Raw genomic sequence first — 15,820 nt, forward strand, 5'->3', positions numbered from 1 at the left:
ACTCGACGAGAAAATCAGGTGATCGCATCAATTTGCGAGGCCGGATTTGTGATCTTGCCGCTCGGGGCTGAAAAAGCTAAAAATTGCCACCTCCGGAATTCGAGTTGAATGGCTTTTTTTCTGGGGGAGTTTTGCGATTAGTTGAATCTCTCAGTTCAAAATAAACCCAACTCGGGTTTTTTGAGATGCTCATTTTTCTGCGTAGAAAAACTCATTTTCTGGCTGTTACGCAGTTTTTAGCGTCCCCTGAAAAATTTCGTTTTCCCGAGAAGGGGCGTTTTCAAATTGAGAGTAATTCAATCGGAGTAAACTTACTTCCAAAATCAAGACAGCCTCAATTTTCGTAATTTTCTATCCAGGACTCTGATCCTCTAAGCTCTCCAGAAATCCTGTCCTGTCTTTTCGGAGGGTTTACGTAACAGAAATTGCAGAGGGGTAATGCTGATCGTGGATTCCTCTTTCGTTTTTCCGGTTTTGACACGAACCTTTTACGTAAGTGACTGTGTGACTAGATAGTGATAAGAGATTTTCTTGATAACCGAAGCCAAGAAAGACAAGGAAAAGTGAGTGCATTCCAGCATACATCGTTAGACATTCAATTACCAATGCTAGAGAACGTTGGAAAAAAGTCAAGAATTCGTAAAAAAGAATAATCAAAAAACGAATTATCAAAATAAGTAAGTCAAACGCCGAAAAGTAATGCGTCCCATTGCTACAGTCGCTGAAATGTCAGGGAAGTTCGACGTTTTTCTAAACTTGCAATTTTGCCCACGTAAATCAGTGGCGTAACGGACTTCCGTTGGGCCCCCCTGCAAAATTTTTTCTAGGCCCCCCCCATGTCGATAAAATTCCAAAATCATCCCCCCTCCCGCCCCTACCTCCCTCACCCCTTCCCGTTTTTTGGCCCGAGAGATTTCAAATCACGGACTTGGACTTGGAATGCCTCTCCCCTCACTGTCCCGGATCCCGTACCCGATTAAATGGGGCCCCTAAAGGATCAAGGATCTAAAGGGTGGCGGGAGCCCTGCCCAGGCCCAAGGATCTACAAAAGGGCCCATGCAGGCCCAAGAATCGAAGGGCCCCCAAGGGCTTTGTGGGCCCTTTAGATTCATGGGTCACCCAAAGCCCGAAATACCTACGAAAAGTGACAAAAAAGAGAAAAATTTTAGTAATCACTGAGTGGACATTGGAAGGCAGGGGCCCTTCAGCAAAAAAAAAGTTAGGAACAGTCCAAAAGAAGTATGAAAAACCCTGAGCTAACAATAAAAATCAGCGGAAAAAGCCCCATCTCGGTAAGTAAAGGCCCAAAGTTTGAAACTAAAGCTAAGCATAAAAGAGACAGAGAAAAATAAAATTTCCGCGGCCGACGGCCCGGAGGGCCCCCTAGGCGCTTGGGCCCCCCTGCATAGCAGGGTTTGCGGGGGCGCCCGTTACGCCACTGCGTAAAATTTCTCGAGAGACATCGCAGTGATTTTGTTTGTAGTCAATTATTAAGCTCGCAAACAACTTTAAAATTAGGCCTTGATGGTGGTACCTATATGACCGGATTACAGGGGAGTCTAACTCTGTAATTAGTTGAATCCTCTATGCAGGGAACAAGTTGCATTCGTGGAAAGGGTTGCACGGTTTCCGCTAGTGATGTGGCGTGAGTTGCAATTTATCGATATTTCCCCATTTGAAGCTATGGAGAAGGATCGATACACAGGATGTTCTCAACGAACACCTCAACAATCGGTTCTTTATCATAGCTTCAATTAAGGAAATATCGATAATCGATCATTCAAGCCTCGCCATTGGTTTCCACCCTATGTGAAAACTGAAATGTAAGGCATGTAATTTTTACCTGCCGGAGGTACCCTGCAATCCTGTCCATACTATTTTCTGATGTCTGATTAAAGAATTTTACCAATTACGTGGGAGACCTCTCCTGTAATTTAATAATTGATAAATATTGCGATCCCAACTTCGATGGCTTTGAATGGTCCAAGGAGATGACACGAACTCCTCAACAACCCAGTGTTCGTGACTCAAGAGGATGATAAATTATGCAATACGATTTGAAATAATAATTTAAATTACACAGATTTTTTTTTTTTTTTCGTGCTTTAGAATACTTTTTTTTAAGCCGGTAAAATAAAAATCCTTAGGTCCACAGAATCGGTTCAAAGCTGTTTGAACACAAATAATATTTTGCACAACTACCTAATAGAACTAAGCACCCGAGAGAAAAGTGAGCTTTATCATCTCAATACTTTCTCCATTTCTAAAAATAAAAATCGGAATAAGAATTGTTTTCGTCTGGAGTCAAACCGAAATGATAACGGAATCATAACCCATATCTATTTCAAGTACATATTACTTTTCTGTTGTTTGATTAGCCTTGGACATTTTGGACAAGGTTAACGTTCAACCTTGGAGTGCCCCCCGGTGGTGTTATCAACTCATTGCCGTAATCAACTATTTGCTCGATGAAGGAGAAAAAGAAAACAAAAAGGAAGAAAATCCTCGATTATACCAACCAGCCTAAATTTTGACACGTGTATAAGTCTTTTTTTCAAAATCTACAGTCCTCCAAAGTAAGCCTTCCGCGTGACTCTGTTTAAAGTCATATTTTGCCTCTAGGCCCCTCCCCCCCCCCCCCATTCTGGCGTACTCCAAAATCACTTGACGTGCATAATAGGACCATAAATATTGAACAAATAGATTTTGAGAGATGGCTGTACATAGAAGTAGAGTATACTCCGGACGGATGGGCGCACATTTTTCAAGCATGGTTTTTTTAAACTTCAGGCACCTTAAAACGCATAAAAATGATGGAATTTAACCCTTTTTTTGGATGACAATACTTCCTCTAACAGATAAGTGAATTTATACAGAGAATTTTAATTACCAAGCAAAAAATATATAATAATAAAGTAACAGTTGCTAACCCACTGCCCCCCCCCCCCCCCCCCCAGCCGATGATGTACCGATTGGTAATTCCGGCGTGTCTCGAATCACAGATACTTAGTTTAAGTATCATATTGGATATTATATTTGTTACAGATAAGGTTAGAGAAATGATAACGATTTGTTCATTGTAATATTAGTGTTCATTGTATGTATATCTAGTGTTTGAGAAACAAAAAAAAAAAAAAAAAAAAAAAAAAAAATACTTCCTCTAACCGCAAGGGGAGCAAGAAAGTAAACATTGCCAAATCGCAGAAGTCAATCATGACGCAAATTATCTTCTCATTTTGGTCCTTAACATATTTAAATAAATCCCAGGGCCCCTTCCTCCAGACTACGTAATGAACACCGTTCAATAAAAAATAAATGCAAATTTTAAAATTTCTTCCCGCTGGTGTCCCTCAACTCCTTTATTGGTCAGTGGTCGTTTTCGGTCAAATAATATTATGCAGGTAATAAGGAAGCTGATTCGAGTCCGAGGAATGGGCGTTCATCGGCGACGCTTGCCAGGAATGTGTCTCGTCACGAGATCAACGATTTCTATTCCTGAGAGGCGTTTCAATTTTTCCACGCAAACCGTACCTTCCGCCAATGCCATTTCGAGAAAATGGGTATTGGCAACGTAAATAGTATCGTAATGGACACCCGCGCTACGAAAAAAGTATCGGCGCAACAAAAACGCTGATGAGAAGTGTATTTTCGTGTATCGCTGCAGCGCTAAAAACGGAAATACACGTGCCTGGAAGTCTCGATGTCGGAATTTCAGAATTTCTGTTACTATCCAATGCTTGAAATGACCCTCCCTTTTAAGCTCACTTTCGTGGAAATGATATTCCTTTTCATTCCGTGGGAGGCTTACTTCATCAATCCCTCGTCCTCCTCTTCATCCCTAAATAATCATTTGAGGGGCTCGGAGGACAAGGCGCATAAGTGCAGTTTTTGAAAAAATTGAAATGATGATGATTTCAAGTAAAACTAGTCTTAATGCAAATTCTATGGAAAATTCGACTCCTCATTCCAACTTTTAAGCATCAAAAAGTCGGTTTGAACTTTCCCTTCTCCATGTAATTTCGAAACTTCGAACACGTATTTTTCGAAATAGCAAAAACTGCACTTACGCGCCTTGTCCTCCAAGTCCGACATTTCTGCTTGAACTTTTGAGTGTTTCCGGCCAGACGGTTAAAAAGAAGAAGAAGAAAGTAAGAGAATAGAAAACTCAACATTTTGACGTTTTAAGTACTTAGTTTTTTGTTATTTTTATTTTCTTTTTTTTTGGCTTGGTTATCAAACGTGACTAGAGAATATCGTCGGATTCCAAGACATTTTTTAACCTTCTCAATCGATGTAATTATTGCTGATTTTATAAGCAGGGACTGTTCATAAAATTCGTAACGCACTCGTCGAGGATAGCGTAACGCAATTTTTCGCGTTAATTGATAGGGACCATACGTTAGAAAAGCGTTACGAGGAGGGAGAGAAGGGTGAATGATCGATTATCGATATTTCCCCATTTGCAGTTGTGGTAATGATTCGATTATTGAGGTGTTCGTTGTGAAAGCCCCGTCTATCGATCCTTTTCCATAGGTTTCAATGACAGATAAATCGATGCATCCCAAAGCACGCCACGCCACTGATGGATGATTGCCGCTTATTAAGCTATGTTTTCATGAAACTTATACTTCTGAATCATCAAGCTGGGCGGGCAGTATCCTTGCGTTGACTTCCGTCGAAATCAAAGTTTGATTGCATATTACTCATCCGATTAAATATTTGTATTTTGGGCGGTGATTGAGAAACCCAACCCGGTAAACACCTCTCGTTGCACCCATGGTATTGACGCGCGTCAGTTCCAGTCGTCTCCAACCGCGCAACAAGTCATTAACACCGTCCAAAAATCATTAACACCATCCAAAATCATTAAAGCCGTCCAACAATCATGCCTTTTTAGATTTGCCTTCCCTTCGTTGAAAAAAGCCTATTGGAAGGCCACTATCCCCGTAGCAACGACTGAATAAAAAATAAAACTTTTGAAAAAATTTTAAACTTTGAAAGACGACGTCTCTTATAAAAACTGTCAATGTGTTCTTTTTAGGAAACCTTTTGGGATATTTTTCTAGTAAAGAGTCCGAGAGGCAAAATGTAAGTATTGAAAGTGTTCTAAAAACTCTTAAAATGTGTACCGTATTTGAACACTGAAAATGTTTGCAAGAAAATGTTAAAAACTCTTTAAAATAGAGAATTTTTTTTACGTAAATCTCAACCGGATTATATTTTACTCCATGAAATAACCACGAAGGGTTCCCCGAAAATTACTTTTTAACGTTGAAATGGTTTTTGAAATTGCTTTTTAAAAAGTCATTGCCATGAGGGGGGGGGGGGGGGGGGGGGGGGGGGGCTGCGCCGATAAAAATATATAAAAATCTTTGTGTTCTCTTCTCGTCTCGTGTTTGCTTTCGATTAATATATGAAACATAAACTGACCTAAATTTTGTGTTGATTTCTGTATACTTTGCGGTGGCTTTAGCGCAACGAAGAGACTGGGGAACCCTAGAGTCCTGGGTTATTTCGTGTTTCCTTTCCGTATTAACCAAACTTTTGTGTTGAGTTTTCTCTCCGTGTGGGGCTAAAATGGAGGCATTACGAAATATTTGTTCGTGTCATCAGCTATGATGGGGGCACTGTTACTATTTGGATGCAGTTCGACATAACGAAGGATCTACAAGCGACGCTACGATAAGTAGTGCCCATTTTGATCGGCACTGGAAGTAAAACTTGTCGTTCGGTCGGAACTTGTTACCTATGCCTCGTTCGCAAGCCCTCAACATCATAACACGATTCTGCGGTACGCGCGACTGACCCATTACATGCACACACTTACTGACCAGATACGGCGTCCAACTAAGGATCTAACAATTCTAACATGTTAGGAGCTTCGGGTACGTGGAGGTTGCGTAATGGCCCCGCGACGCGACGGAAACAGTGAATGACATGTGCAATGCGTAAAGCATAGCCGATCGATTTCTGGTAGCGCGGCGCTGCAAGCAAGTCATGATCGGATGATTTCCGATTTTCTGATTGTGCGACCGGCGGCAAGTCGGCGGATGGCGCTGTGTCTGATCGATGCTCTTATGTCGGTTTGCAGACGTGAGGAGAAACATGAAAACGATTACGCCGTATGGTATAAATCAGAGCAGCTCTATCGCGGAGAAAAACGAACTTAATAGTTCAGTGAGCACTTTCCGGTTCGGTCGAGAGAACCCACCGCTCTGGTTGATCGCTCTGCACCTCAATTCTTCGAATCGAAGTTTGAAATCATATCATAAAGGGAAGAAACGTTGTTAATATGGACGTGTTTCATGCGAACTAAAGTTCTTAGGTGCGTAGAGCTCAAAGACAAGAGACCCTCCATTGGTATCTTGGCAATGGTGGAAGCACTTTCTTTCGGGACTTCAGCATTCTGCTGTTGATTTACCCCGCATGGTTGATGTTTAACAACGTGTTGGCAGTTCGTCTTGCAAACAGTCCAAAAATACCCGAAGTTTGGGAAACGTTGTTTGGCTCATGACGTCACCCAAAGCTCATCATCCACTATGTAGGTAGGTCAACAGCCGAAATTAGGGTGATGACTGTTGCTCCCTTATTAATTGTCCATAAGGAATTGTTGAATCCCCGATAGTAAAAGCTTACATCTATAGCCTAGAGACCAGTGGAGGGTCTCTTGCCTCTGGTAGCGCTGGACTCATTCTTCACCGATCAGGGGTGTAAAAACTCCATTGACGACGGTTGCCTCACGCAGTGGCGATTCTACAAATTGCCAATTTTGTTTTTTTTTTTTTCGTTTTAAAAGTATCAATTTTAGGTGAGAAGCTGTCTCAACAAGATTCGATTGTTGAAAGGCCTGCATACACACTCAAATATCCATGCCAATTTCCGATCGAAATGGCGACTTGGCGCGCACCTCCTTCTATTCAAATTTTTGCGGCCTGCAAAATTTTGACCGGGGCGGCCATGTTTTGTCAATTTCATTTTTGATCAGAAATTTGGACGGAAAATTTGAGCTTGTCTCCAGGGCCTCCTTTATATATATTTTAAATGGAGGAGCGAGTCCAGTGTTTGCCCCAATTTTTCAAGGAAGAATCGGCCGGACTGCTTTCTAACTGATTCAGGCGGACGATTCAACCATTCCAATCCTACCATGATAAATAGTAACGCAAGGGGATCACATTTCTATAACAATCCCTTCTTTCACATCAATCTTTCCAAACTTTCTTGAAAAACATCAAATACTTTCCCAACACTCACCCCAAATCCATACATTAATACACAAATCAATTCTCCTTCTTTACCCCATAAATCTACAATCTTCAAAAAACCCCCCCCCAAAAAAACAACAACAAAAAAAAAAAAAAAAACAAAAAAAAAAAAAAAAAAAATTATATAACCCCACAATTTTTATATATTATATAAACCCAGTCCGGAGGGATCGGCCACTTAACGTGGGGTCATCACGTTGGGGTGTGAAGTGTAGTTGGGGGGGAGGTGGGGTAGGGGGCGTAGCGGGGTGGCTGGGCGCTGGTGGGGTGGACTAAGTTGGGGGGTAAGGGTATTGGTTGGGGTACGGGATATGGGTGGTGTGGGGGGGGAGTTGGTGGTGGTTGGTTATTTTGGGAGGTGGGCAGGTCTGCTGAGGGTGATGAATTGTGTGGGTGGCGTTGAGGGGGGTTACCGTGCTGCGTGGGGTCGGCATTAGGGGATGAGGGGTCTGCAGGTACGGTCTGGCGCTACAATAGGGTCTTTGTTTGAACACTGGCGAAAGACATGTGTGGGTGGTAATGGTGGGGCGGGGTGGTCGTAGAGGGGGTGGGGCCGGGGTGCGGGGTTGGTTGGTGGCCCTGCAGTTGGTGTGTGTGGGGAGTTTACTATTACAGGGAGGACTTGGGGGGTGGTATTCTGGTGGGATTGGAGGTGGAGAGCGGAGTGTGCGGTGGGAGGGGGTTTTGAGGGGCGTCGGGGGGGGGGATATGCGTGGGGGTGTAGCGTGGCGGGTGGTGTGGCTAGGAGTTGTGGTGGGTTTGGGCCTTAAGGTGGTGTGTGTGTTGGGCGTGGGGGTGTTTGAGGGCTTGTTGTTGATTTGGCTTTGTGTAGTCGTTCTGGTTTGTCTGAGGTTGCTCCTTGGTTGGAGTGTTTATTGTTTTCTCGAAGTCCCGTGCGTCGGGGGGGGCTTACTTTGCTTCCGTTTTTAAGCGGTGGTTTGGTCCTGTGTTGAGATTGTTGTTACATGGCGAGTTGCTGTTGTATTGCGTTTTACGTTGGTTGGTCTTTTCTCGTCATTTTCATGTCGGCACGCATTTTGAATCGTTTCGCCGTCACCCGTCGTCGCCGGATCTCGGGCTTTTGAAGCGTCTTGAAACGCACGTATCCTAGGGGATCGATAGTAGTATACAACGCACCACCGCGGGGAGCCCAAAGATTTATTCTTACGGCGTCGAGCAGAGATTACGCATCAATCAACCTCGACATGACACGCATCAGGAACAAAAAGGAAATTGGAGTGAACGCTTAAGAGAGATGCGGCTCGCCGGTAATTTTTTTCTTCACTCACTGAAGAACATTTTTCTTGAGGTATTATTTTGATTTAAAACGTCGTTTCTTGTCAACAAAAAGTTTTTTTTTTTTTTTTTTTTTTTTTTTTTTTTTTTTTTTTTAAAGTTGAAAAAGTGTCGTTTGTTATCCATACCATTAAGTTTAAGTTGAAAAAATTAAAGCACTACAACGCTTCTTTAATTAAAAAAAAACCCCAACAAATTTCGTCGACAAGAAACTACGCTTTAAGTTAAAATGATATCTCAAGAATTTTTTTTCCAGTGCTATTTTGATTTAAGATTTTGCTCTAGCAAAGAAGACCAAAGCGTGAAAAAAAGGAAAGAAAGAAAAAGAAAAACAGATTCGGGCTATTGCCGATGGTGTGCGTCAGTTTAATTTTTTCCTTCAACATCTTTCCACAGTTAGTCGCTTCCGTGACAAAAGAATGCAACTTCAGTTCAACATTGCAGAATTTCTACTCACATATCGTATATTTTCCAAGGAGCTGTTGAAAATTTCTAACTAAAAATTTCAATGATGTTTTTCTGAGTATTCGCAATAATCATGCGGTATTTAGGACAGAAATTGCACAGACGTATTTTGTTTTAGAAAATTGAATTATTTGGTCAATTTTGCAACCTCTGAGTGGAGTTAGGTCCATAATTAGGTTCCATTCATCCATTCCTTGACAGGGCCAGATTTAGGGGGTGGCCACATGGGCCGCGGCCTATGGCGGCAAATTTAGGGGGCGGTAACTTTTGCATTTTTTTTTAAATGTAGCTTTAAAGAAAATTCGGAATCTGAGAAAAAAATTACAAACGAGAAAAGGTGATAAAATCTCTCATTTCCTGAGAGTGTATTTCTAATTTTTTCGTCTTTCTGTGGTACAAAAGACAGCACCTTTAATTAGTCGAGTTAAGACTAAGAGAGGAACCGAACACGGAATTTGGTCTGAAACGGTGCTGCGCAGAGAGCGATGATGACGAGAACTTGAGATGCAACGAGAAACCCTCGGCGCGGCGGTCGGCATGTAACACATATTAGCGCCTACAAGACTGCATGAATACTTCACGCATTGCGTCAAACACAGTGCGGTTAGCAGCGGTCGGCGTGAAACGCGTAGCGCATACAAAACTGTAGAAGTACTTCACGCATTGCGCCAAACACAGAGTGGTCAGCGCGGCGCGGCGGCGGAAGTTAAAATTATTAAACCACATTTATATTTGTTCTGTCATTATTTAATCATTCATTTCATATAAATGGAAGGCATTGTCCACACAGAGATAGGTTTATGGAACTTAACTATAGCGCCAAGTTCCGTGAACTTTTGCTAGTATAGTGTTGACAGGGCTCTCGCAAGAAATGTGTCAAACACGAGTAAATGCATCTTATGAACCCCTCCCCCTCCGGCACGTTCACTTGATAGTTTTTATTGATGTTTCAAAACGAATGAGAAGGGGGCGGCAAAATACAGGTGGCCCATGGGCGGCAAGTAAGTAAATCCGGGCCTGTTCCTTGAGGAATCAGATTTGTCTAAATCAGATTTAACATTTAACTTGAATGTTTTTAACGGAACAGATTTTTAATATAACTGAAAAAAATTGTGTTTCCGCGATAGTTTCCAGGAAGATGGGGGGATTACGCACCTTATTTAAAAAATAAAAAAAAAAAATAAAAGAGGTTCAAGGAAGACAGCGACTTGTCTCATTTTCGGTGAAGAACGTTTCTCCATGCCTTCTGAAATACCTTTCTTTTACGATGCAGCAGGAGACGTGCTTCCGTGTGAAAGATCTCGTATGATGGCGTCAAACGATAACTTCCCGTCAACTTTGCCACATTTACAAAAAATTATCGAGAAAAATATCTATTTGGCTGTAGGGACCAACCCTTAAATCTAAATCAACACATTCTAACTAGAATAAAAGTTTTGACTAGAAAAGTGCCCCTTTGACTATAATTTATGAAGCCTACGCCCATTTTCCTTCTATTCGATTGTCTCACTCAAGTGTAAATTTCAGAGAAAAAATCCCTTCCCATGTGTGACGAAAAAAAAAAAAAAAAAAAAAAAAAAAAATCTCAGATGATTCGCAGCAAGAATGTTTTATATTTTAGCCAAAAGCTATTGCCAAGACTCCGTATTTAATGTTCCAACAGACTTTAAATGATAGAATAAGCTTACTTTATACAGCTTAGAAATTGGACATTCCTTCTGTCCGGGAAATTTCAAGCACTAAGGTCCATATTCTGTTTTCGCTGGAAAAAGGACACCCGGAGCCCAAGTTGCGCAGGGGCTCAATAAAGTTCAATATTGTACCAAAGTTTCTCAGATTATTCAATTCTAAGCCATAAGTGAAATAGGGTTCACATGATGTTCTAAATTTCCTGATTCTCTCTGCCTTTACTGTATTTTTCCTTCTTTTTTTCTGAGCGCGAAAGGGAAAGAGTAAACGGCAAAATTTCGCAGTAGAATCATCCAAGCTGCCAAAACTTGAAATTTTCAAGTGTCATCGTTGTAAAATGCGAAAATTTTCTGTGTTTTTAAGTCCCCCTCCATCCCCCATTCTCTGTGCTGTCGTGCAACGCAAGAACGCCGCAAACGCCATTTTAAATTTTTTGGAAACAATGTATCGCAGCAGAAAAACTTGTGTACCTTGGAGAAATTTTTTTACAGAATTTCTTTGCAAATAATGTCAAAAACTTAACTAATGTCAACAACAACCGATCAAAGTAGCATCAAAGTGTCGGGAGTCATCAGTCTTAAACTCATTAATTTGCTTCATTTTAAAATGAAAACTTGGCAGAAATGTTTCCTGTGGCAGGAAATGATGAATGGTGGCACTCCGTTCTGATCTTACTTTAAACAAAAAAGTGCGGCCCGTCAAAATTTGATGGTAGATGGTGACCACCAGTCATCAGCATGTCTACTTTGATTGGAATTGGTTCGGAATTTGATCGTCAATGCAGGGCTGTTGAGTTCCCAGCGTCTTCGGCGCTCATCAAAAAGCGTTTTAACTCGAGGAGCGAAAAAAAAGACTCCAAATCGGCAGCAGGGTTAGTCTCGTAAGCCGTGGGCTGAAAATCACGCTATGCTAATAAAGCAATTACAAGGGGGGCAGAGTAATACAAGCAGACAGTTTGCGCCGAGAGGTCGCGCTGGAGGAGGGAAGGGGGCAAGGGCTGAAAGAAAACTGAAACGGAAAAGAAGCTAGACTTAAAGATTGTAATTAAACTATTAAAGGGAGCACGCCATGCGGTGTCGTACCAGGTGCGCCAACTCGCCAAGGCAGCAGCATGCTTCTTCGGGCTCTTTCGTTGTCTCGTCAAAGCGGGACTTTCTAGCTCCGCCATGCCCAGGAAGAACACCGTATGAACCCTCAGACGTTGCCACGTTTCCTTCAATAAAACCTTACTTTACTGAGCAAATCGTGAATATTTTTCTTCAATTTTTTCAGACAATTTTGTTTATAAGGTCGAAAAATTTCAAGGAAAAATTTTGATGATTGTACTCAAAAATACATGTTTTTCCCGGGGCAATTTGGCAACTCTCGAATGTTCATACGGCGTTCTTCCTTAGCACGGCAGAGCTCTTTCCTTAACGGCGGAGGGGGGGGGGGGGGGGTGTCTCGTTTTGGTACCGACCTTTGCGCTCCCCGCCGGGACTTCCCACGTTCTCCAAAATTTTGCACTGTGCTCGTTGCAAATGATCGGTAAAAGTCGCGAAACACGCGATTTTTCAAAATCTCCGCTGTTAAATTGGCTTTTCTAAAGCGGAAACCAATGGACGTTGCTGTTGAAAATCTTCACAGAATAGTTTACACCACGAGGAAGTATCAAATTCCGAGAAAAAATGTTGGTTTGCTTCCTTTCGGAAAGACGAAATGTGACAAGTAATTTGTGTAGTATTTTAGCTTACATGAAATACTTAAGGCCTTTGCAACTAAGGAAAAACCATAGCCTCGTATAACGCCTGCAATTTTTCGTGTAGGCAATAGACACGACGCAGGTGCGCGAATAGTTGCTCGTATAACGCCTGCACTTTTTCATAGGCAATAGACACGACGCAGGAGCGCGAATAGTTGCTCTGCTGCAGGATGCGCTCCAGCCAGTGCTTCGGGCAAAGCCACGGTTTCGTAGGGAGCGCGCAGCCGCGAAAGTCATTCAACGTGACATTAAAAGTCCAAAAAGCATCCAAGTTGTTCGGTTTTTTTCCTTTTTTCGCCTCCTCTCCTCCGTAAAGCACAGTGGATCGAGTTAATGGAGAGGTCGGACATCATATTTTTGACTTAAACTGCGAATTTTGATGTTTAATTTGTCATTTTTTAAATTTAAAGGAGTGCCTTCTGAAGAAAATTTCACGAGGAACCAATAAAGCCACTTTTAGAACCTCGAGGTGGAGGTATGAGCGTTTAAAGTTTCTGAATTTTGTCCGACCTCTCCTACTGACTCGTCCCACTGCGCGGCGACTAAAGATGACTTTCATGACCCCCAGAATAATGAACTTTACCTATCCATCGATTTGAAGATTTCGTTCGTATTCAGAGGAGCAACCTTGTCCCTTTTGCAGCATGCATTTTTTTTATCTGCGTGTTTGTTCTCGGCCATGCAAGCAGGCGTGCCCATTTCCATGCATGCGATGCGAAAGCACTCTCGAAGGAACTTTTCCCTTTCGTATCTTCGTCCGTCTCTTCCTGTGCAAATTTCCCCCGGATTTTTCTGACGTTCCTCGTTCGAACCGAGCCCTTGCAAACTTTCGCTTCAGCCGAAAGTCAAGCCCCTCTCAATGTCGACTAACCGTGATTGTTTTTTACCTCTTTTTCAGAGTCCTGGCTCCATAACCTTAAGCAAGGATGTGCTGGCACGTCCGTCACATAAACCGCATCAGCCAGTCCCGAGCAAATTACGGAATGGAATGCTTACTCGGAACGGACCAGAGGTAATTTTTTATTCCCGATATAACTGTCAAACAATAAATTCAAACATGTATAAACGTTGAGCAGAAAAACACTGATCTATTCATAAAAAGGTGTCCTTTTTCAACTTAAGCTATACCGAAAAAATCCGGAATCAAACCAAGTATAATTTTGAAAAAAACAAAAATTAGTCAAGTGTATCCCTGCTAAAAATGAATGTAATACTAGCATTACACTCGTGAGTGTATAGCTAGCATAATATGATTTGCACACATGCAGAATTGCATTATGCTAGCATTACACTAGTTATACACTCTTGAGCATATAGCTAGCATTATACTAGCTATACACTCACAAGGGTAATGCTAGCATTACACTGGCATTATACTGATTCTACACTCAGGAGTATTATCTTGACACTTCACTAATTATGTGCGCATCAGAATTATGCTAGCTAGCACATATAGCTGGTATAGTACCGGCATATTGCTAATATTACGTTACTCAGTATTATGCTTGAAAACTTAATACTAGCACATTGCTATGAATATGCTAACATTACACTCATTTTTAGCAGGGATACTCAATGGCGATTTTTGAGAGATGGCAACACTGTTTTCCCCCGATTTAAATATATGTAAAACAATCGATTTTAGTGGAGTAAAAACAGTGTTTTCAACGTGCGAAATTGCCATTAAGGCTACTTTTGAGTTAAACCAGCTGCTCTTTTTCTTCCGTCAAAATTTCTTAATCGCAAAGAAATATTTTAAACGTGACTGAAGGCGTGAACTATATCTCTAACATTGAGCCTTATGGAGGAATTGACCGTTAAATCTATTTCTTTGACTCAATCTCGATGAAACTTAGTTGAATTTGGAATCTTGGTTTTCCATGAAACTCGGTCTAATTAATCGGAAGTCCTAGTGAAGGATTACCCTCGTTTTTACAACGATTCATTCGTCAAGTATTCATACGTGACTCAAATTTGATGACGTCATAGATCACATACTAAGGAGCAGATGTCTAAATGAATGATAGAGAGGAAAATTTTTGTGTTGAAAATTAGTAAAAAAATGATAATCATGAGTATGCGATAACACCAATAGCAGCGACACTGCCGTGCCAAGGCAGAACGCCGTATGAGCCTTCAGACGTTGCCAAGTTTCCCTCGATAACAACTGAATTTATTAGGAAAAAATTTTCCCCAAAATTTTCAAACAACTTTGCATGCAATTTAATCAAAAATAACTGAAAATTTCAAGGAAAACTATGCAGAACACTCCTCACAAATACAAGTTTTATTCAAGGAAACTTGCCAACTCTCGAATGTTTATACGGCGTTCTTCCTCAGCAAAGCAGAGTAGCCGTGGGCTTACTAGAAAAATAACTGAAAATTAAAGGAATGGTGCAATAGAAATCCGCATGACGTGATCGCAAAAAGGTAGAACCCCATTCTCGTTTTAGTGAATACGGAAGAACTATGTGTTGCAGTTTTTAAAGATTCCTTTGGCTCTTTATTTTAAATCAAAGCAAAAATTAAAATAAGCCTATCAGTATCATGGAGACAAGGAAGCAGAGCCTCATGGGAATTCAAAATCAGATCCAAGCTCAAGCTATCCTCAAGAATGGAGACGATACTATTTCGATACATCATAATTTCTGAGCATAAAATTTTAATTTCAGCTCCTCTCTCTTGTTCTTCTACCTCTCCGTCTCCTTTTTCATTTTAATCCCCTGCGACATCGCTAATCAAGGCCTGAAATAAAATGATCGATGGAAAATTGGACATGCTTCAGTCGAGCCCAATAATTTCCCATGAGGTTAAAGGTTACTCAAGTTTTTTCAATATTAACTCTGAGAAAGCAGAATTTACCTTAGAGAAAGGATCTCGCCATAACAAAGAACAAAAATACAACTCGTCGGCGAAATATTTACTTTTATTTTCCATCTCGTCATCCGGATTTCCTGTTTGGTCTACTTAGCCTCAGCCACCTACGTACCCTTTTTTCGATTTTTTATTATCTATCCTGGGAATACGTACCCTTTTAAGCGCTCAGCCGATAGGCGGCGCTTTTTGATTTCGATTTGCCACTAGAGCTCTAGTATAGTAGGGCGCTCAAGCGATCAAATGGCGCACCAACTCATCGATGCACAAAACGCCATTTTTACTTTTTTTTTTTTTTTGATTACCTCATTATGCCTCTGTGAATACGATTAAATGCAAATTAGCGTAAGAAATAAATAACAGTCCTAAAACTCTCTTTGCTATGCGGTTTATAGTTATCCTATAATTACTTCTGAAAGTTCAAGATTCGCGTTCTGTTTTCCGAAAACTTTTCCACCGGTGATAACCTTATTCGGAGACCTTAGTAGAATTC

The 15,820-nt window shown here is 41.3% G+C and overlaps 1 protein-coding gene across 4 annotated transcripts in view; it reads left to right on the top strand.

Annotated features, from left to right (window-relative positions):
* The window catches only part of LOC109035194 (dual specificity tyrosine-phosphorylation-regulated kinase 4), a 229,384-nt gene that overhangs the window by 197,046 nt on the left and 16,518 nt on the right, over window positions 1-15,820 (top strand). For all 4 annotated transcript variants that reach the window (XM_072299858.1, XM_019048746.2, XM_072299859.1 and 1 more), the window contains one exon: window positions 13,352-13,465. In XM_072299858.1, the coding sequence (XP_072155959.1) occupies window positions 13,352-13,465 (114 nt within the window). The remainder of the gene's footprint in view (window positions 1-13,351; window positions 13,466-15,820) is intronic.

This window comes from Bemisia tabaci, chromosome 4 (assembly GCF_918797505.1).
Source record: "Bemisia tabaci chromosome 4, PGI_BMITA_v3".
Classification (NCBI taxonomy): Eukaryota; Metazoa; Arthropoda; class Insecta; order Hemiptera; family Aleyrodidae; genus Bemisia; species Bemisia tabaci.